Source organism: Chiloscyllium plagiosum, chromosome 13 (assembly GCF_004010195.1).
Source record: "Chiloscyllium plagiosum isolate BGI_BamShark_2017 chromosome 13, ASM401019v2, whole genome shotgun sequence".
Classification (NCBI taxonomy): domain Eukaryota; kingdom Metazoa; phylum Chordata; class Chondrichthyes; order Orectolobiformes; family Hemiscylliidae; genus Chiloscyllium; species Chiloscyllium plagiosum.
The window spans coordinates 45,049,466-45,071,801 of NC_057722.1; the positions used below are offsets into that span (position 1 = coordinate 45,049,466).

At 38.3% G+C, this 22,336-nt stretch overlaps 1 protein-coding gene across 6 annotated transcripts in view; it reads right to left on the bottom strand.

The window, feature by feature from the left end:
- Positions 1-6,266: 6,266 nt before the first annotated feature.
- Positions 6,267-22,336, bottom strand: part of LOC122555960 (polyamine-transporting ATPase 13A3-like) — a 189,421-nt gene continuing 173,351 nt past the window's right edge. For 5 of the 6 annotated variants that reach the window (XM_043702270.1, XM_043702271.1, XM_043702272.1 and 2 more), the window contains 2 exons: positions 13,462-13,548; positions 6,267-11,718 (listed from right to left, as the gene is read on the bottom strand). In XM_043702270.1, the coding sequence (XP_043558205.1) occupies positions 11,518-11,718; positions 13,462-13,548 (288 nt within the window). In that variant the 3' untranslated portion in view covers positions 6,267-11,517. The remainder of the gene's footprint in view (positions 11,719-13,461; positions 13,549-22,336) is intronic. The other variant, XM_043702273.1, reaches the window with a different exon arrangement.

Consider the following 22,336-nt stretch of genomic DNA (forward strand, 5'->3'; position numbering starts at 1 on the left):
GAAAAGCACAGCAGTTCAGGCAGCATCCAAGGAGCAGTAAAATCGACGTTTCGGGCAAAAGCCCTTCATCAGGCATCTGCAGTCATTGTTTTTACCATGGCAGTAAGGTGGAGGATGAAGTCCCTGACAAAGAACTATCCAATCAAGAACCCAAATGTGGAAGTGGCAAAGTTACTTTGAATGCAATAGCTGTGAAGGCAGTTCAAGGCTGCAACAAATCCATCAGCTCCAATCATCATGGTCTCCATGCCATTGGAATCAGTTGGTTGATTTGTGAAGTATCATGTGCTTCTTGGAGTGCAACATCAAGTACACATTAAACAAATACACACACAGATGTCTTCGCTCTGTGGGCTACTTCTTCAAGTCTTTTGGTGATTGGGGGAGGGTGACGGGAGCAGGCAATGTGATGGCTGGAAGCTCCTAGATAAGAACCGGCACAAAAGTGGTAAATACTTGATTCAGTGGTTCAACTTTTGGACAGAAGCAGGAAAGTTGTTTGGTAGCAGTATTCACGTATGAGCAGACCTATTTAGGATCCACTTTGCTCACTTTGAACTGGGAGGGGGTTAGAAAAGGTGCTCTAAAAATAGTCTGCTTTAGCCCATCCTGTCTGGAAAGCCACGTCCAGAGGAATCACCATTATGTGGTCAGAAAACATTGAGATGTGAAACTATGGAACTTGGAAGCTGGAATATACGAACTCTGATGGATAACCTAAACTCAGACCGGCCAGAGAGAACTTCTTTTATTGCTCAGGAACTCCAAAAATTCAACTTTGACATTGTTGCTCTGAGTGAGACCCGTAAAGCTGAAGAAGGGCAACTAAAGGAACAGCAAGGTCAATACACCTTTTTCTGGAAAGGACTTGATCCTGAACAACCGAGGATCCATGGATTAGGTTTTGCCATCCAAAACAGCCTACTTCAGAAGCTGACAGAGCAACCACTGGGAATCTATGACTCTGCGAATCCAGCTCGTCAAGAACCAGCATGCCGCAACCACCATCAGCACCTACGCTCCAACTCTGGGTGTTGAAGACGAAGTAAAGGAGAACTTCTATGCCCAACTTGATGACATCCTTTCCTCTGTTCCCAACAACGACAAGATCATTCTCTTGGGTGACTTTAATGCCAGAGTTGGGAAAGATCCTAGGCTCTGGACTGAAATAACAGACAAAGAAGGAATTGGCAAGGTCAATGTCAATGGAACAGTCCTCCTCACAAAATGTGCTGAACACAATCTGGTGATTACAAACACCCTATTTCACCAGAAAAACAGGTATAGAGTCTCCTGGCAGCATCCACACTCCAAACACCGGCATCTTATCGACTACATTATCATACGATCTCGAGACCAACAAGATGTACTAATAACAAGGACTGTTACTGGTGCTGACGAGTGCTGGCCAGACCATCGACTCATCTCATCCACCATGAGAACGAAACAGCAAAATCAGAACACTATCAAAAAATTCAATATTTACATCCTCCCAGACATCAACCATGTACAGAAGGTTCAACAAAATCTTCAAGAACAACAGCCTCAACAAATCCCAGCATCTGTAGTACTGGAATCACTGAAGAACGCTATCATCACCGCCTGCAAAGAAACAATTGGGTTCAAGGCGAAAAACATCAGGATTGGTTCGATAATAATGACAAACTATTCCAACAACTTATTGATGAAAAGAGAAAAGCTTTCAGCACCTTCCAAAATGACCATTAATCAGCTACCAAAAGGAAACGCTATCAGGAATGCATGGCTGAGGTCCAGAAGAGCACCCAAAACCTGAAAAACCAAATGGTGGAGGAAGAAAGCTCAGGAAATTCAACAACCAGCAGACGCCAATGATACTTGAGGCTTCTTCAACACAACTGAAGCTATCTTTGGCCCATCCACTCATGGTCAAACCCTTCTCAAAAGCAAAGAAGGTTCAACCATTCTGAAGAGCAATGCTGACATTAATTCTAGATGGAGGGAGCACTTCTAAGATCTTCTAAATCAAACCGTCCCATTTGACAGGAATGTGGTCAACAACATCTCAAAACAGTTCATTGACAACTCCCTAAGCAAAGTACCAACACTTGAAGTAGTCAGGAAGCCATCAAAGCCTGAAAAACAAGGCTGCTGGATTTGCTGGAATACCAGCCGAGGTCAACAAAATTGGAGGTAACCTGCTTCATTACTAACTGCATCAACTTCTCATCCAGATCTGGATAAATGAAGACATACCACCAGACTTTAGATACTCAGCAATCATTACCATCTACAAAAGGAAAGGCAATCGATCTGAATGTAGAAACTATTGTGGAATTTCCCTGTTGGCAACAGCAGAAAAGAACCTCACTCGCATCATGAACAACCAGCTCAAGCCTTTAGCCAAGAAAGTAGATCATCACGTAGAACAATCTACATGATCTTCACTATGCGACAACTACAAGAAAAATGTCATGAGCAACTTCAACCTTTGTATATGGCATTCACTGACCTTATCAAAGTATCAAGGGAACACCTATGGATGCCCTGAAGAGTACATTTGAATCCTGAGACTCTTCCATGATGGCATGCTTGCCACAATTATGGAGAGCAACAGTAACTGTGAGACTTTTCAAGTGAGAGCAGGAGGAGAAGAGGGATGTGTGATTACCCCAACTTTGTTCACCATCTTTATTGTGTCAATCATCCACATCATCAAGGACAGCCTATCCTCAGGAATCAAAATTGTCTACAGAATAGATGGCTGACTTTTCAATCTTGCCCATCTTAAGTCCAAAAACAAGACATCTATGAGTTCCCTTGTTGAGATCCAATATGCAGATGACAATTGTTGCAGCTCTCTCAGAAAACCACCTATAACAGTTTCTGACTGCCTTCAACCATGCATACACAAAACTTGAACTTACCATCAATTCCAAGAAGACTTGACTATCAACTGTCACCAAATGAGACAAATTGGACAGAACCGTCAATTCAGCTTGGCGAAACAATCCTGGAAAACGTGGACTACTTTCCGTATCTTGGAAGTCACTTCTCCTCCAATGTCGACCCTAATGATGAGATCCAACATTGTCTTAAATGTATTGGAACAGCTTTTGGACGTCAAGAGTCTTTCATGATCATGACATCCGGACAGGCACCAAAATGTTAGTCCACAAAGCAGTGGTGATCCCAATGCTCTTGTATGCTTCAGAAACTTGGGCAACGTACTGACGACATCTGAAGGCACTTGAAAAGTTCCACCAATGATGCCTTCGAAACATCTTGAATATCAGCTGGGAAGATAGAAGGACCAACATCAGCGTGCTGAATGCAGCAAAAACAACAAGCATTGAAGCCTACATTATCAAGAACCAAATAAGATGGAGCGGTCATATTGTTTGGATGTAAGACGAATGTCTACCAAAACAAATCTTCTACTCCCAGCTTAAAGAAGGCAAATATAAAACAGGCAGACAACAGAAGATATTCATAGCCATTTTAAAAGTCAAAATGAAGAAATGTAACATCGACATCAATAATTGGGATACCAAGGCCAAGGACAGGAATCTCTGGCAAACTATCATCTGAGAAGGAACAGCAACTTTCAAAGCCAACAGATGTGAAGAACTCGAAGAAGAGAAGAAAATGGAAAGTGAGGCAGCAACCACCAAAACCCGATCTGCTATCTGGAACTAGTTGTCCAGAACGCGGAAGAACTTTCAAAACCAAGATTGGACTCATAAGCCACCTGAGAGCCCATGAATAGATTAGCAGAACAAATACCATCATTCTTAAGGGATAGCCACTATGATAGATAGGTTAAGTGAGTGGACAAAGTTCTGACAGATGGAGTACAAATTTGGTAAATGTGAGACCTTGAGACTTTGGAAGAATAACAGCAAAATCGACTATTATTTAAATGGTGAAAAAATGCAGCATGCTGTTGTGCATAGGGAACTGGGTATCCTTGTGCATGAATCGCAACAAGTTGATTGGCAGCAGGCAATTAAGAAGCCAAATGGAATATTGTCCTTCATTGCTACAGAGATGGAGTTTAAAAACAGGGAGGTTATGCTGCAGCTGTATAGGGTGCCGGTGATGCCACATCTTGAGTATTGTGTAAAAGTTTTGGTCTCCTTACTAGAGAAAGGATATACTTGCACTGGAGGGGGTGTAGATGAAGTTCTCAGAGTGTGTGGTAAAGGGGGCAATCCTGTAGTTATTACCCTCAAGGTCTAACTTTCAATTTACTCCCTAGCCTCCGGAAATGTCTTTTAGGACGTGATCTCCTTCTTACCTAAGTCATTAGTAGCAATGTGAACCACAATCTCTGGCTATTCACGCACCTCCACGACAATATCCTGCCACTGCTCTGACATCTTTTGCCTTGATTCTGGAGTCACATCTACAGTGATAGAAACTGTCTGTTTTGCTAACCAGGCCTCTGCTATCACTAATACTGTTCCATGCTTCTTCTCTTGTGCAACTGAGACAACTGTAGCACCATGGACATGAACTTAGACAATTGGCTGCACTTCTGTGAGGAATCATTGCCTTGACCAGGATCTAAAGCAGAATCTCCTTCATGAGTGGCAAATAGAGAAGATATCAAATACATCAAAATGACCAAGAAATTGACGAAGTGAAGATAGAATAAGAGTAAACAAGATAGATACACAAAACAGATAATAAAATGCTCTATAGATGTATAGAAGAGAGATTAGTAAAAGGACCACTAAAGATGCGAAATTATAATGGGAAATTGAAGGAATTATAGATATTATGTTAAATAAATAAATAGGATAAAAGACACAAACTCATCTAGAAAAACAAATAGGTCTAGTTCAAGAAATTGTTTCACCATCATTTTTCCAAGGACATCAATTTGGATTGTCAGTGACATTTATATGAATTAATCAAATAATTTATAAATTTATTTCTAACTAGACCTATTAGTATTTCAAGATGTTTTTCTGTCTTTTATCCAAGCAAACATCACCTCTTCAAAACATTCCAGCACTGGATAGTTTTACATAAAGAAATCTGTGCTTGCTGTCTTTAATTAATTAATCCACATTTGTTTGTGGGACTGATAATTCTATCCAATAACCATTGTTTTATTATAGCCAGGTCCTCAGTTTTCTGCCATGGAGCTTAATATAACTGAATAGTCGATTCTTGAATCTCAAATCTTTGCATGCATGGAGCGGCATTTCCCAGGAGGTGGGCAAGTTATTGCCATCTTGAATGATTGGCAGAAAGCTGGCCCAGTGATTAATGTGTACATTACTATACTTCAAGGATAACTTCAGAATACCCCTGAAGCATTCTGTTTGTCCTCTCTGGAACAGTGGAAACAGGATCTGGCAGGTGAGATACTTTTTGGCTATCAAAAGTGTCTGGTCCATCCAAGTTGATGGCAAATGAGTTTTTTCTGAACCCATGTGGAGCTAGCTTCAAGGTCAGTATTTTTTGACACTGAACCCAGAGGATGCTGCACTGATATTACTGATACATCAGACAACTATAAAAATTGTATCACAGAAATATAGTCCAGGTTTCAGTAAGTATAAAAATATGATAATGTCAACTGTGTTAAACATTAGGACTTCTGTTGACTTTTTTTTTAAGATTATCTAAAGTGTGGAAACCCACGCAGACACGGGGAGAATGTGCAAACTCCACACAGACACTTGCCCAAGGCTGGAATTGAACCTGGTACCATGCTGCTGTGAGGCAGCAGTGCTAACCACTGTGCCACCCCTGTGACGATCTTGTAGTGATCTTTGCTGTTAAACAATTACAGCTGGAGTTTGTAAAAGGTTGAGCTAACACAGCTTATCCAGTGCTGAATCATTTTGTCAATGGCAGCCTCAGAGAGGTGACTGCCAACAATAAAGGAAATACTCAACACATTCCCAAGTCCCTTTCTCAATACAATTGAGGGATAGATTATTTAGCTTATGGGTAAATTAATAATGAAGCTTTGTTTTGGCAAAATTCAAGGACAGATAGTTTCTTGCATGGAGAATTGAAGAGTTTGACAATGGTGTGCACATATGATTCAGATGGGCAAGGCAACAAAATTGCAAACTATCTATACCCATAATGGAGTATAACTTTGGGACAGAAGTGACCAAAGTTGAAGAGTTTTCCTTCTATCTTGAATATAATCCAATACTGTTAAAACACTTTTACAAAATTAAGATGAATGCATTGTCTTTGTCAGAGTTTAAATACATTTCTTTCCCCACACTGAAATAAAAAATAATCTAAAGCTATGGTCACAGATTTGTAAAATGTTTATTCTTTTGTAATAAACCATAAGAATAACTTAGAAGATTTGGGTCATGATCAGAATAGTGTGACATGACGTAAGGGCACACTATAATGAAACTGAATGAATGTTAAGAATTTACATAAAGGAAATCTACTATCAAACATATACATCACAATTAAGATCTATGCAAATCAAAATAAATAGAATAAATTACAGATAGAAAATGTCATCTTATATACAAAATGTTGCAAAAAGTTAAAATGTTCATTTTAAGATAGCACATTTGGGAAGCTAGAATGTCTTACTTAGATAAATATTTTCAGGCATAGTTTGTATTTTAGAATTTTCAGCACGGTATGAATTTGAAAGCATTAAAATAATTAGATTTTTAAACAAAAAACAACAGTCCTACAACTGACATATCCTAAAATAAAAATTTCCCTGAGGAATAAGGTTTAAAAAATCAAATTACAAAACATATTTTTACTCAAAATTGAAATGATATTTTGTTCTTTGTAAAATGATTCCTACATCAGTGTATTATTGGCTCCCATTATCACCCAAATAAACAAAGTAGTTTCAATGGTTAATTGCCAAATTAGCGCATAGTAGGTAATGCTCTTATTCAAATATATATATATTTATCAAAAAATACAGCATTCCAAGATTTTAACATAAAACAAACAAATTATTGAACGTGACAGATTCCATCAGGATGAAACTGATACGCATGCAAAGTTGGGTTTCTGCTAAAAATCTTGAAATCACTTTGAACTTAAAAAATAAACATACTACTGTTTAACTAACTGCTTACTCTATTTTTTAAAAGATGTTTCTGCAGCATAGAACTGATCAAGAAACAGAAACGAAACAGTAAATAGTTGTCTATTGTAAGTCAGCACATTAAAAAGGGTTAAATTATATATTTCATGTAAAGATATCCCATTTTATGACAACTAGTTTTAAAGATAACATAAGGCTTGACTTTTATGACGTTGTCTCAAAAGCACTGAAATAATTTCACTTTCTAGAAATACTTATTGAATGTGGAGTGTTGCAACTTAATTAAACAAAATTTTATACCAAGCCACAAGATATAAACACAGATAAACAAATTGGTTAAGAAAATATGTCTAAGAAATGTCTTCAAGGCAAACAAGAGAGGTAGCAAGGTATTCAGATTGAGGGAAGGTACAGCAGAACCTACAGTTTTGGTAGAACCTACAACCTTGGGAGTGTACCAGATTAGCAGGCTTACATTTATTCTTCTGAAGGGAAATCACTCCGGACTGACTCTGAGCCAATCTCTTATTACAGCGAATGGAACAATTCCAAGACACAAACAGCAACAACACACAACTTAGATCAAAAAATGACAAAGGATGGTAGCATCGCAGATAGGCCTGGTCAATTTCTATTAAAGGTACACATATTTGTAGCTGAGGAGCTATTTTGCATAAAATAGTTATTTTCACAGGACTTCCTCACTTCCATTTTATATTGGATCAAAATCTTTGATAGACAAATAATAAAATGTATTTTTATGAAATTAAAATGCATTCATTGTTTTAAACATGAACTGTATTAAGTCAAAACATGAAGTTGCAGATAAACAGTGAACATTGTGCAACATAAATACGAAAGACTTGCTCATGGAGGATTGATTCCTCAGCAATGAGTTATGTAAGATGCAAATTTATTAAAAATAAAATGGGCACTTGCCTCTTTCAAGACGTTTTCAGTGTATTCTGTTGAAAACCTCAGGATAAGGTCAAATGAAAACTGACACACAAAAACAAGTGTTGAAATTGTAAATGGCAGGATGGGTAGAGGTGGGAATTAATGCATGAATCTATATTTGTTCATTATGATTCATGAATGACTAACAATAGTGATATATAAAACAGGCGAAACTACACACCTGTCTTGAATCTATTTGAGCATAAATATAATTAATCATTTAAAATTTTAAAAGTTAATAAAATACTAATAATAGGATAGGTTGCATAAATTCCCCAAAACAATTTTGAACTGCATGTGTTTGAGATTAACCAAATAGAAGATTATAGAATGCTTTGTTTTTGATCCACAATCTGAACAAATTTATGTTATCAATCCTAATGATGAAATTCATTTTAGCAGTGACCAGTCTTGGACCTGGTCCAACAGAAGAGAAGCTGAATTTATTAATAATAGATCATCTTGATCCTGTGATAGCAATGAACAGTTGTCCCCCTGAAATCTATTTAGTTTTATCCTATAAGGAACAGATCAGAAAGATGCCATTTCAATTTCTTGAACTAAACTGAAATCAGATGCTACTTTAGTTAAGAATCCTTATAGGATATCAGGATAGGAAATCGATTCTCAGTGAAAATTGTTTAACATTTCCTACATTGTCCTTAGTTGCACTTCTTACCATGTTTACATATATGAAAATTTTGACAAAAAAAACTTCCTTAATTGCTACTAGTTGCAACAATCTTAAACACTGAATCTACCTGGTATATACAAATCGTTTAAGCCAAATTGATGGGATAATTTAAAAGTTACACTGCAAATGCATGTTGACATATCTATCCTCTATCATGATAAACAGCAAAATGAAACAAGTGCTAATTAGTCAAAGAACTCTAAATTTACTGTTGCAAAGAGTTTAAAGAAATATAATCAATACAATTTTATTTTGTACATAGTTGATTTTCACAATTTGGAAATAGAGTAGTTGATAGGTATTTTTACCATATTAACCTCTTCTCACTCTAATTGCTTCTTACTACTCTTCCCTCTGCATCATTTTATTACCACTACCTCGTGAGTGAATCCAACCATTCCTAGCCTGCATCAATGATGTCTGTTTCAAACACTTGCAGTAATATCACACCTCAAATGCAAAAAAAATCCCAAAGTAGTTTAGAGAAATATAACCAAATAGAAACTAACACCACACCAAAGTAAGAATAAGTGACCAAAAGCCTGATCATAAAGGAAGAATATAGATTCGGAGGCTTAAGGAGATAATTTCAGAGAATAGGGCTTGAATAGCAGAAGGCACTATTGGCATAGGTGGAGAGAAGGATGCAGTGCAATTTGTGGTTAGGGAACAGATTTTCTGGCACGGTCAAAGACATAATCATCCCACCCACTGGAAGAGTGAGTTCTACATGTTCATAATTCATTATGAGAAGGAATTTCTACTAAATTCTATATTTACTTTGTCAATAGCTAACATTTATTTATGACTCCTTGTTCAGGACTCACCATAAATGTTCTTCATTTTGACTGTATCAGCCTTTCAGAATTTTAATTTTATAATTTACTATGAATAGGTTATTCTTAGATAACATGCGTTCCAGCAGCACTGTATGCTTATAACATTGCTGAGGAATTAATGTACAGGAGTTTTAAGAACGCTTATCTCGGTTTGCAAAAGCATGATCCCAGTTTTGATTGTTTCGCACGCTTCACTCTGGGCACACACCAATGTCCGTGCCAAAGTCTCCGCGAATGCACCGATGTCAGCGCCAGTATTTGTGCTGTTCTGCGCATGTGCCAGTGTCAGCTGCCAACAGAGCAGCTTTCTGAAAGAGATACTGTACAGGGAGCAGCTTTCTAAGAGAGATACATTGAGCAGCTTCCTGTGAAAGGTACTCTACTCTTGGATTGTCCCTGTTTTTGAAAAAATGAAGAGGCATAGTGACAAGAATGTTAGCAAGAAGTGGTGTGGTGATAAAATTGCAGGTGGTAAATGCTAAAGAAAGGCTATAACACTGGAAGAGAAGCTAGATATTCTAAAGTGTTTTGCATGTAAGGAGACAATAATGTGATATAGCTAGCTTAACAGGAGTAAAGGAGTCTACCTTACACATCATGATGACCATCTGTCCCTGCACTAACAATATTTTTTTTAAATGTACTGTGTTTAATTTATTTTTGTTTCATTGATAAACATGATTTCTACCTTCATTCAGGCTGTGCTATACTTTGTGTTAGACTTTTGGGTGATTTTTGAATGATCATGAATGTTATTATTTTGCTGATCTGCCCCCAACCCAACTTTTCCCATAGTCCCCATTATTTATAATTAGTGATTTTCTATTAAGAGACAATTCGGCAACTACGGCATTACAGGAGAACTACCTGTACTCTATTAGGTACCCTCCTAATGCTCTTTCCCAGATAAAATATGGCTTGACTAACACAATTTCTGCAAGTTATATTCTTTCAATACTGGTAACTTCTTCTAAAAAAAAATTTCTGCACTAAACATTTGTATTAAAACATTTGCATAAATTTTCCAAGCATCGTTTGGATGCATCTCCCTGATGGCAGGAATATAAGTCCAATAAACCATTCTGAGGAAGTAGGAAAAGTACTTACTCATTTGCTCTTTGCACAAGAATTTCACTCACAGAAGCACCTATTGAGAAATTATGTGTCCCTTACTTAACTCTCAAGCCATGAAAATTCATGCATTAAATGCTGTGGACTCCTTGCAAGTAAGCATCTGTACTACATTACTTGATTGACATAATTGCAGCAAACGTTTAAATCTATATAATTGTAAAACTCCAATACAATACTGTTGATTTTAGTTTGGATTCAGTAAGGAAAGCCAGTAAGAAAATTTGGCTTTCTGCTGCAATTAGTTTTCATAAAGTGTAGCTTTTTTGTAAAGGAGAAAGAAATCTGATGTCCAATATAATAGGTTTTAGTTTCTAATAACGTAATTGCTTTTTCTTATTTGATTTTTACAATGTGGAGAACTTGAATTGGTGTTTAGACACTGGTTGGTTGAGTTGCATACATGCAGGTCAGTACACACAAGAAGCTTTTCCTTCCTTCAAACAACTGTACAACCTTGCTTGCTTGCTACAATTATTATTAAAAATTATTAAAAATATATATTACTTTTTGGCTTGAACACAATACTAATGAAAATAATTCCGTTATGAAAATTGACCAATTGTTACATAAAATATTCATCCAATTTTTTTTTAAAACAATACTACTTTAAGCTTATTTTTAAAAATATATTAAAATTGCTTCATCTCCACCTCAAATTTATTTTTGAAAACATGCTTCTGCAAAACCTCGAAGTCCCTCAACCCCAACAGGTAGAATTAATTGCTAAATTACAAATGCTTCAAATATAGTTTACATAATCTTGGCTAATCACTTTGCCCTTTCTCATTATTGTTATATCAGACTATGATGTCAAAATATTGTGTTGTTGATTGAAATCAAAGTACATTTTATTCATCTACAGTAATTATTTGGCATGCATTGTTCTCGTGGAATTTTGTTATTGCTTCTGTGGTTGTTCTGGGCTTTGGAGGCCAATCAGGATCCAGCAATAATTCCTGGGCTACATTCATATACTTGGCCTTTGGTCTTCGTTTATTAGAGCAGAAGACAAACGATAAGCATCTCTTGCCTTTCCGATCAAGGATCTCCTTTAAGATGCAAAATAAAATGCTAATATTAAGATGTTTATTTAATTAAAACATTAAAAAAAAAGTTGTATTTACTTCATGGTAGCAATCTAAGGCTTGTACTGATTTTCATTTCAATTGTCTCCATGAACCATGATTAGCCATACCACAAATTCCAAAGTTTCTAAAGCCTTGTTCTATCATCAGCTCTATTTACCAAAAATTTATCCAGGATGAGTTATACAACCTTACGAAATGAATATAATAATCCATAAGGGGTTTGTTTATCTGGCTTAACTGTCCTCAATCCAACTGGGATCTTTATGAGGATTGTGCCTTGAACAGTACACCATAGAGAGAGAATGTTAGCCAAGTTGTTGGTCAAAGTGTTTCTTATGTTCAAACTGAAAGACACAAAATGTACCAGAGCAAAAGGTTCTAGTTGTTTTCCATTCATATTGTTACTGCTCCAATATCTAACAATGTAATACTGCAATTAAGGACACTGTGATCTGATTTCTCGCATTCTCTTCAATTTGCAGTAGGTAGGACTTCACTTTTTTTTATTCACTCATGGGACATGGGCGTCACTAGTTGGTCAGCATTTATTACCTGCCCTCAGTTGCCCTTGAGAAGGTAGTAATGGTGAGCTGCCTTCTAGAACTGCTGCAATCCATATGCTGAAAATTGAGCCACAATGCCCTAAGGGAGAGAATTCAAGGATTGTTTTGAGGAAGAGCCAGTAGATCCAGAACATTGGCTCTGCTCTCTCTCCGCAGATGCTGCCAGACCTGCTGAGTTTCTCCACAATTTCTGTTTTGCTTTCAGATTTCCAGCACCTGCGGTTCTTTGGTCTTTGTTTTAATCACATGAAGCACACGACTTTTTGTATATACTTATTTTGCAAGGAACTGGAAGGGTTTGCCACAATGGTATTTAGATGCAGGTCTGTCAATAAAACTCGGTGCCACATTTTCTTCCCTAGGGTGTGCATCTCAAGAAACTATCTTTGGTTATTTCCAAATGGGGGTATCCTGGCAAAAAGCTCACGGAGACAGCTGGAATTAGTCATCGTTAATCCACGTGCAGTGGTATTCCACACAAAAGAATTCAAGACTATTCAGAACATATATGGATATTTTTGTTAAATTCAAATACCTGTACATTTTTCTTTAAAACTACTTGCACCACCTCAAGCATAGGTTTATTCTGAATGAAAAAATTAGCTTTTTTCTGACATGCACACACAGACTGTATAAAATAGTTGCAAATATGATCACACAATAACTGAATTGGCAGCAATACTCACATCCTATGAACAAGGAAACAGTAACTGCCAAAATGAAAGTGGCAAAAAAATTAAATAAGTTTCAATTATTCTACCAATGTAAAACTGAACACACGAAACTGTCAAACATTGATCAGAGATGTTTGACAGTAAAAGTAGAGATGTTGAAATTTTTAAAAAGTCCAAAATACAAACACCGCTTTGAAATAAATTAGAAGTGCATCCCAGCTCTCTCAATGTTTTACTTGTAAAGTGAAGCTTAGTTTTTCATAAAAAAACAAACAAAATGACTAAGTCCTTCAAGTGTGATTAAACTGGTTAGACGAGGGGATCTTCTAGCAATGTAACTAAAACAACAAATAACAGGAGAGGGTAAAAAGCAGACAAAAAAAAATCATGCTTTTTCTTTCAAGGATAAGTAATATGGAGTTATGTACTGAATTACAGGAAAACAACAGGAGAATGTAAAGTCCAACCTGTTCATAAGTGGCTGTGAAGTGATTAGGTTCGAGTCCCTGTCTCTTGAACACAAGTTTCCACAGGACCAGGTCAAGTAGAATAGTCTGTGACATATTGCAGGAGGTGGGAAGAATTAAGACTAAGTAAAAATTAATTTCAGCATGCAAATGATCAATGTGTAACATTCAATTAATAGCAACAGTGTAAATCATTAAGCAAATGCTGGCAGTGATTTCTAAGGGTTTGGGGGCCAGAATTTAGCTACCAAGGCAGGTAGCTCAAGTCAGGATGCGGAGCAGATCAGAGGTTGTGTGTGAGCTGAAGAAGGTTGTTTAGAAGGCTCACAAAGGTTCTTTTGGATTTTGTACCATACTGTCTCTTACATGTCCATATGGTGCCTCATCCACTAAATTTACCATCATACCTTCCATGCCATACTCATGCCAACGCAAGCCTCCATCATATTTCAATAAATCCCAATACAGTATCCACATGGGCAGACCTCAGGAGTCATAGAGATGTACAGCATGGAAACAGATCCTTCATTTCGTCAACTCGTCCTCGCCGACCAGATATCCAAAACCAATCTAATCTCATTTGCCAGCACTTGGCCCATATCCCTCTAAAGCTTTCCTCTTCATATACACATCCAGGTGCCTTTTAAGTGTTGTAATTGTACCAGCCTCCACCACTTCCTCTGGGCAGCTCACTCTATACACATACCACCCTCTGCGTGAAAATATTGCCCCTTAAGTGCTGAAGAATTCCAAAATAAAATAAACTTAACTATCTACTACAGCTCTCACTTCTACTTACTTGAAGTCAGGGAAAAAAATCCTACTCATAAAACCCATTCAGAACTTTTAAATCTCGAGTGGTTAATCTCTAATAAAGCCAAACTTCTTTTCAGGTCCAATAATGGTATCTAATCCTTTTGCAGGCTCTTCACATTCTTAACAAATTGTAAACACAACTGCTTGCTGATATAAATAGGCTTGTTTGAAACTCAGCCAATCATTCATAATCGCATAACAATAGCCCTTAGAACTCCAACTAAATTACATGACTAGAAACTAACTTACAATGTCTAGATTAGAATGGTGCTGGAAAAGCACAGCAGTTCAGGCAGCATCCGAGGAGCAGTAAATCGACGTTTCGGGCAAAAGCCCTTCATCAGGAATACAGGCAGAGAGCCTGAAGGGTGGAGAGATAAGTGAGAGGAGGGTGGGGGCTCCACTTTCTCCCCACCCCCACCCTCCTCTCACGTATCTCTCCACCCTTCAGGGGCTCTCTGCCTGTATTCCTGATGAAGGGCTTTTGCCTGAAACGTCGATTTTACTGCTCCTCGGATGCTGCCTGAACTGCTGTGCTTTTCCAGCACCACTCTAATTTAGACTCTGGTTTCCAGCATCTGCAGTCATTGTTTTTACCTAACTAACTTACACTGTCAATCAAAACAGTGCAACAGAAATTATTTACTGCTCCAGCTTACTTTTCTGAAGTTTAAAGAGTGGATCATTTAAAAACTTCAGATCATAGTAAGTACGCAGAACTTTGGGATTTCCCCCAATGTGAGTCATGTCTCATCCCCTTTACCCTACAGAAATCAAAAAATAAGATCTGTTATAAATTGGGGTGGCATATCCACTTCTGGGTTCCGCTTGCACTTCTGAAAGATTCTGGAGTTTCCCTGACTGCTAAAATATGGCCCAAAGTGTACATATCAATTTATAGTTAATAAATATTGAAAAAAAAAACAAAATGATTTTCAACTGTTGATATGACAATGTCTAATTATAATGTTCAAAAATACTGCAACCAAAAACAATCACAGAAATCACAAAGGCATTAGTGAATGTGATATTAAGGGATAATCTGTGAAATATTTACTATGAGACATTGTAAGTAATAAGAATATATCTTTATTTTAAGAGCTATTTAGCTCTAAAGGAGAAATTAAATCAAAGAAAGTGCATTCTTCAAAACAACTAGCTTCATTGCATCCAGAGAAAATCTTGACGTATTTGGTCAGGAAATACAGTTGTTTCACAGATTCAGTGCTATTCAGCAAACTGCACTTGATAATCAACTGTACTATGATTCAACTTACAGGGAAGGATTGTTCATGTCCCCGAGAGCTCCATTTACTACATTAAAGACTAGTACATCAAATAATCCTGATATCCAATAAGGAGTCATGTATAAGATGAGCGTATTGCAATACCAGCCGCTAACCTAGTTGATTAGGCAGGTTGTGAATGCTTCTCTCCAAGACGGTAAATGCATCTGCTTATGTTTTATACAATATACATAGCAGAGCAACAGAGAGGAAAGAATGAATGTTGAGTGTAAGAGATTGTACTTATACTACAAAGATTATACTTCAACAACCCTCTGTTACTTCCAAAAGATCAGATAAGTCAAATATGATCATTCTTTAGAACCAGACACAACATGACAAGGGGGACGCCTGCCATGGGAGGGAAATCTGTTCATCAGTACTGGGAGCTGCTGGAAAGGTGAGCAACTGTATTTGTAAGAAGGTGATATGGTACAGCATGGATGGGTGCAAGGAAATGCAAGGAAAGGAGTTCCTTGTAATGCAAGGAAAGGAGTTCATCTACGATCAGAAGCAAGCTGGCTTCACAGAGGAAATTGTGTATGATCACATCTGGATTGGTCAATTAATTTGCCAGGGGCTGGGGGGAGAAATGGTGTGCAGATGAAGACTAATGTAGACAGGTTGGGTGGGAACCTGGGGAGGTGTGAGGCCTATGGGATTCACAGAAAGGGCAATCACAATTTACGAATGAGGGGCCTGTACTAACATGAAGCCACGTACTGAACAAGATACAGACCTGAACAATCCCCAATGCCTGGTGAGCCTAATACTTTGGCTCCATGTAAGCATTACAGCTCCCTGAACAAGACAAGGCTGACCACCTCCTTCACACCAACACCTTTAGGGAATCTTCAGAACAAGGAGCAGTGGTGTAAGCAGAACCCATAGCCCGATATATGCCTTGATCGTCTTGCTTCCATTCGTTGGAGCAGCCTCTCAACACAGAATATCAAGCCATGGCACATCCTGAACAGATTAAGCACCATGTTGGCACAGTCATATTTGGGATTATACTAAGTCACATAGATTGATGTATTACAAAGACATTCGAAAATACGATACCTAACAGCCTGTATAACATCACCTATTCCACAAAAGTGCCCTCAACTGGTTTTCTTCTTGCTCTGCATAGCAATATATCTCAGTGCTGTCTCACATACTGTAGCTGGGGTGGAGTGAGCATGCTCATTCTTTTGGGTCTTGGATTTTTGTCCTTGAACGTTTGTTCTGGACACTCCAGACACGCTGAGGATCTTGTAGCCAGATGTAAGTGAATCCTCTGTGGCTGAAAGTCGAGGTGGAGGTGGAGGGCCTCGCCACCTCTGGAGTGTCCTGAGCAGAGACCTCTGAGGGGATGAGAGTCTCTTGGCACCTGAGGAAGGAGCACCTGGACTGCTCACCAGGTTCCCTGTACACCTATCACTAAGTCTTTGGTTTTGAATAACAATGGTTAGGGTGATCCAGTGTTGCCGCATGTTCCTCTCCAGGAGACCAGGAGTATGCTGGACCTAGCTCTCCATCGCAGCAGCTAACTTATCTATAGAGGCAGGCAGACGGTCACATGCTTGGGCAAGTAGATCCCCATAGCGTAGCAGCACACCTGCCACCTCCAGGTAATGAGGGCCACTGCCTATCAAATACCTATCTGCCATTCTTGTCCCTCCCTACACGTGTGGGTAAAGTCCCTGGCTGCCAATGCCTGCCTGGGGCAGAGCAGGTGGCTGGTTTCTATCAGACCCAAAATGCTGGTGGCCTTTCTTTGACCCACTGCAAACAGAGTAATCTTTCTGTTAATAATGAAACTTGTTTGAACTGCCTTGATCATGAATGCCACTCAATCAGGCAGGCTGATCACCTTGATGGTTTAATTGGGTACTAACACAATTATTATGACTGGTGGAATCGTGAGGCTAATGGGTGCACTCTTCCCAGTTAAGTCATAACAAAATTTTGAGGGCTCAGGATCCAGGATCTTTAATTGAGGACAATGTCAGAATAGATGAGAAGTAAGGGTTATTGGTAAAGAATAAAAGGTCAGATGCCAGATTAAAATACAATTTAAAGGCAAAGTCATCATAGTCTGACCAGACCACAGGCTATGCTCTCATTAGGAAGAGACAACTCGTGGTGGTTTAAACTGAGGGTCACCATGCTTCAGAGAAGGGGAGAAATTGAGAAGCAGGATCCTTCATGGTAACCTCATCCAATGTCAGAATTTAAATCAGAGAGCAGTAGATGCAGCTGAAACCATCCTCAGTTGGAAGAGTTATCCCTGATGGATTTACAGGAATTAACAAATGCCAGATAGAACTTGCAAATATGTTAGAGGTGGAATTGCCTGCTGGCAGGATGAAGAAAGCAGAGATAACTGAAACATTTGCAAAGTATCTAGGACTGGAGGAAAAGAAAACAGAAGGGACTAGGTACACTGAATGGTGAGTCACTTGCTTTTGCAAGAATTCAATGGCTGTTGAAGTTGTTTGAAATGAATAAGTGTTTCTGAGAGGGGAAAGGACACAAGAAAGAATATAAGAGCCACAGAGAAAAGTATAAAAGGTAAAAGAGGAGAGGGGAAAGGAATACACATTTAAAATGAGGAAGGGAGAAAGAGAGACCAGATGGCAAAGGATGAGGAAAATCCCTGTCAAAATCTAAGACCCTGTAGGGAAATGTTTAAATTTGTACTGGCCCAGTGAAAGTTGAGAGTCAGAGTTGGACAGCATGGAAACAGAGCCTTCGGTCCAATTCGTCCATGCTGACCAGAAAGCCTAAATTAATCTAGTCCCATTTACCAGCATTTGGCCCGTATCCTTCTAAACCCTTCCTATTCATGGAACCATCAAATGCCTTTTAAATGTTGTCGTCATACCAGTCTCCACTATTTTCTCTGGCAGCTCATTCAATACACACACCATCCTCTACATGAAAAAGTTTCCCCTTTGGTCCCTTTTAAACATTTTTCCTTCTCACCTAAAACCTTCACAAATCTTGCTAAAACCTATGCCTTGGCTATTCACTCTATCCATTCCCCTCACCATTTTATAAATCTCTCTAAGGTCACGCCTTTGCCTCCAATGCCCCAGAGAAAATAGCCCCATCCTTTTCAGGCTCTCCCGATACATCAAACCCGCCAACCTGGAAATATCCTTGTAAATCTTTTATGAACCCTTTCAAGTTTAACAACAGCAGGGAGACCAGAATTGAGAGCCATATTCCAAAAGTGGCCTAACCAAAGTATTGCACAGCCACAACACTCCTTTACTCAATGCACTGACCAACAAAGGAAAGCATACTAAATGCCTTCTTCACTACCCTGTCTACATGCAACTTCACCTTCCAGGAACTATGAACCTGCACCCCAAGGTCTCTTTGTTAGGCAACACTCCCCAGGACCCTACCATTAACTGATTAAGGCCTGCCCCGATTTGCCTTACCACAATGCAACACTGCATATTTAAATAAATTAAACTTCATCTGCCAGTCCTCAGCCCATCTGATCAAGGTCCCGTTGTACTCTGAGATGACCCTCTTCACTGTCCACTATACCATCAACTTTGGTATCATCTGCAAATTTACTAACCATTCCTCCTATATTCATATCCAAATTGTTTACATAAATGACAAAAAGCAATGAACCTAGCACCGATGCTTGCAGCACACAGCTGGTCACAGGCCTCCATTCTGAAAATCAACCCTCCACCACCACTATCTGACTTCACCTCCACCACCACTACCTTCAAGCCAAATGTTGAGGAAAAGAATATGGAGGCATTTCATGTCATTTGAGAAAGTAGGATAACTAATGAAGTGGAATAAATTGATAGGTAAAGCAAATGAAATTTTTGCATTATTTTCAAAATGAGGTTGCTATGGGTTATGATGCTGGATAAAAGACTACACTGCGTGCACATTAGTTCCTGGAGTTGGCAGGATGAAGTTTTAAAATTTGAAGAAACAGCTAGGCAAAACCTATATTGGATTTGAAAAGGGAAATCAATTTTAATAGGTTTATACAGACAATAGGAGTAAATACCACATATGGAACTCTGAAGGATCATTGCATCAAACCCTGTGTAGCAATTCATTCCTGTAAGTTTATCAATTTCAGCTGTATTATCTCTTGTATTAAGACATATTTCAATCACAGGCTAGTCTTTGTGTTTTTTCTCCCTCCATCTAATTCCTGTCCTTTCTATATTAGTTATCCTGTTGTTATTTATCCTTTCTTGGTTTCTATGACCTTATCTCTCCTCTACTGTAAGGTACCCCTTCCACAAAATTTAAACTCTCCTGACAGTGCTAGTTAACTTTGGTCTGAAGGCATTCCTCCTATTCAGGGCAACCAAGCTTGTACACTTTCCTCTCACCCAATAACTGTTCTTAATACCCCAGAAATCTGATGGCCTAAAAATTAAAACATATTTTATGGAAGAAAACACTTAATTTAACATAACCATGTTACAATGAACAGGAGTTTTGGTTGCAGTACTTTTAAAATCCACAAGAGGTTTGTGTTCATTACAGAGTTAGATTCTTAGATTAAAGCATTTTAGAATTTTTCTGAGATTAATAAGAATTAAAATAGTATTTCTGATTTTGATTAACTAAAGAAGTTGGAATAAAAGGAGCAAGATAGACAGACCTGCACTTACTGATCTACATGGCAATCCCATTGAAAAAAAGGTCTAACTTTGAGATTGTAACGACAGCAAATTGTCAATATGCATTATCATTTTACTATGAAACTTGCAGCAGCTCCTGACACCGGACAAATGCAATGAAATGTGAAAATCCAAAAGCAGTCACTGACACCCCAATGCTTCTCAAAATGCACAACTGAATTTCTCACAGGTGTAAATCTTTAGGAAACATTGGACTGACGCGAACATCCACTTCTTGTGCATTATTTTCACTGTATCCTTCAAAATGTTAAGCCTTTTTGAATAAGGTGCAACGGAGTTTCTAATGTTAAACATTTCTGAATGACTTCAGTTGGTGTTAAATTATAACTTTATACTTGCAGAAGGTCAAATGTCTTCATTGATAAAACTTTAAAACTGTTTTTGATAATAAAAGATTTTTTTATAAAGTTTATTTACAATATTCCACTTTTAAGTATATTTCCTTATATACATCCCAAATGTTTTTTTTTTGCAAAATCTGAAAAGGAAAACTCTCCTTGTTACTCTCTGCTTCCTCCTGTGTGAGAAAATTTTTCACTGTGTTACTGTTTAGTATATTTCCTGGCATGGCAGTTCGAATTACCTACAGCTCCCACTGAAATGAAATTAAGATTTGGAAAAATTAAATTCCTAGCTTTGTGCTTGCTGGATCTATATTAGCGGTTTTCTTTAAAGTCACTTTGCTGTTGAATGCAAAATCGGTACTATAATTTGCATTATTCAAATACTTATTCAATTCTAAACAGGAAAATACAAGCTTAACCTAGGTGGCAACACATATTTAATACATTTGTTCATGTTCCATAAAAAATGGTGAATAGATAGAAATTGATAAATTGATTCAAGTTTCACGATATTCCTGCTTCCCACTGAGGATAAATTGATCAGCTGTCATATTATTAAATTTAGAATCATAGAATTTCTACTACAGAAGCAGGCCATTTGGTCCATTGATTCCAGACAGAGCTCCAGAGAGCTCGCACCCAGACCTACCTTATCCCCGTAATCCTGAATTTCCCAAGGCTCATCCACTTAGCCTGCACATCCCTGGACTCTATGGGCAATTGAACATAGCCAGTTCACCTAACCTGCACATCTTTGGACTGTGAGAGCAAACTGGAGCATCCAGAAGAAATCAATAAAGACACAGGGAGAATGTGTAAGTTTTACATAGACAGTTGCCTGAGGTTGAAAGCGAACCTGGATCCATGGCACTGTGAGGCAGCAGTGCTAACCACTGAGCCACTGTGTCTCCCCCAATTTAGAAATATTCTACATGCACTTCTCCCTCTATCTTTTTTTGTAAAAAGTAACATGACAAGTTCTTTCAAATCGAGCAATTTTTATTGTTTGGTTACACAGGTCCATAGTAGGCAGAGTATTGCTGAAAATGCAACTTCCAGGTCTTCAGGGTCAACATTTACATCAAGAAAGTACAATTAATCTATTAACTGAGAAAGCAATTCTTTAAAATCATGTAATCGTTGCACTCATCACCTTGCAAAATAAATAATACCCTTGCTTAGCCTTTGACAGCTGCACAGAAGAGCAAATATTTGTGTCAGGGTGTAAAATTTTAAAGTGGGGGCATTGTCATTTTACACCTGAGTTATGGATTTCAGCTGATGAACATCACATATTGGTAGCGGCACACTGCACCTTCCAATAACTTGTGTTTTGCTTCAATACTTGTGACATGCTGAACATAGAGATGGCCTTGTGTCACCCTATTTCAACCTACTGCGAATCCTCTTACAAGGATGCCTTCCTTGAAGAAGCTCTCTGCCTCTCTCTACAAAGATTTCAGTGAGTCCCTCTCTCACTGCACACCCCAGGTCATCTCCTCTGCACAGAAGCTCTTCAGCCACATTCTGAAGCAGACTCGTTACCACAGCCATATCTCCTTTCTCAGCACTTCAAACGCCCCTCCTCCAAGTCCCTCCTCCCTACCTTTTATCTTCTCCTGCTGAACACTCTCTGCTCATTCCTGAAGAAGGGCCTGTGCCCGAAACGTCGAATCTCCTGTTCCCTGGATGCTGCCTGACCTGCTGTGCTGTTCCAGCAATAAAGTTTCAACTTTGATCTCCA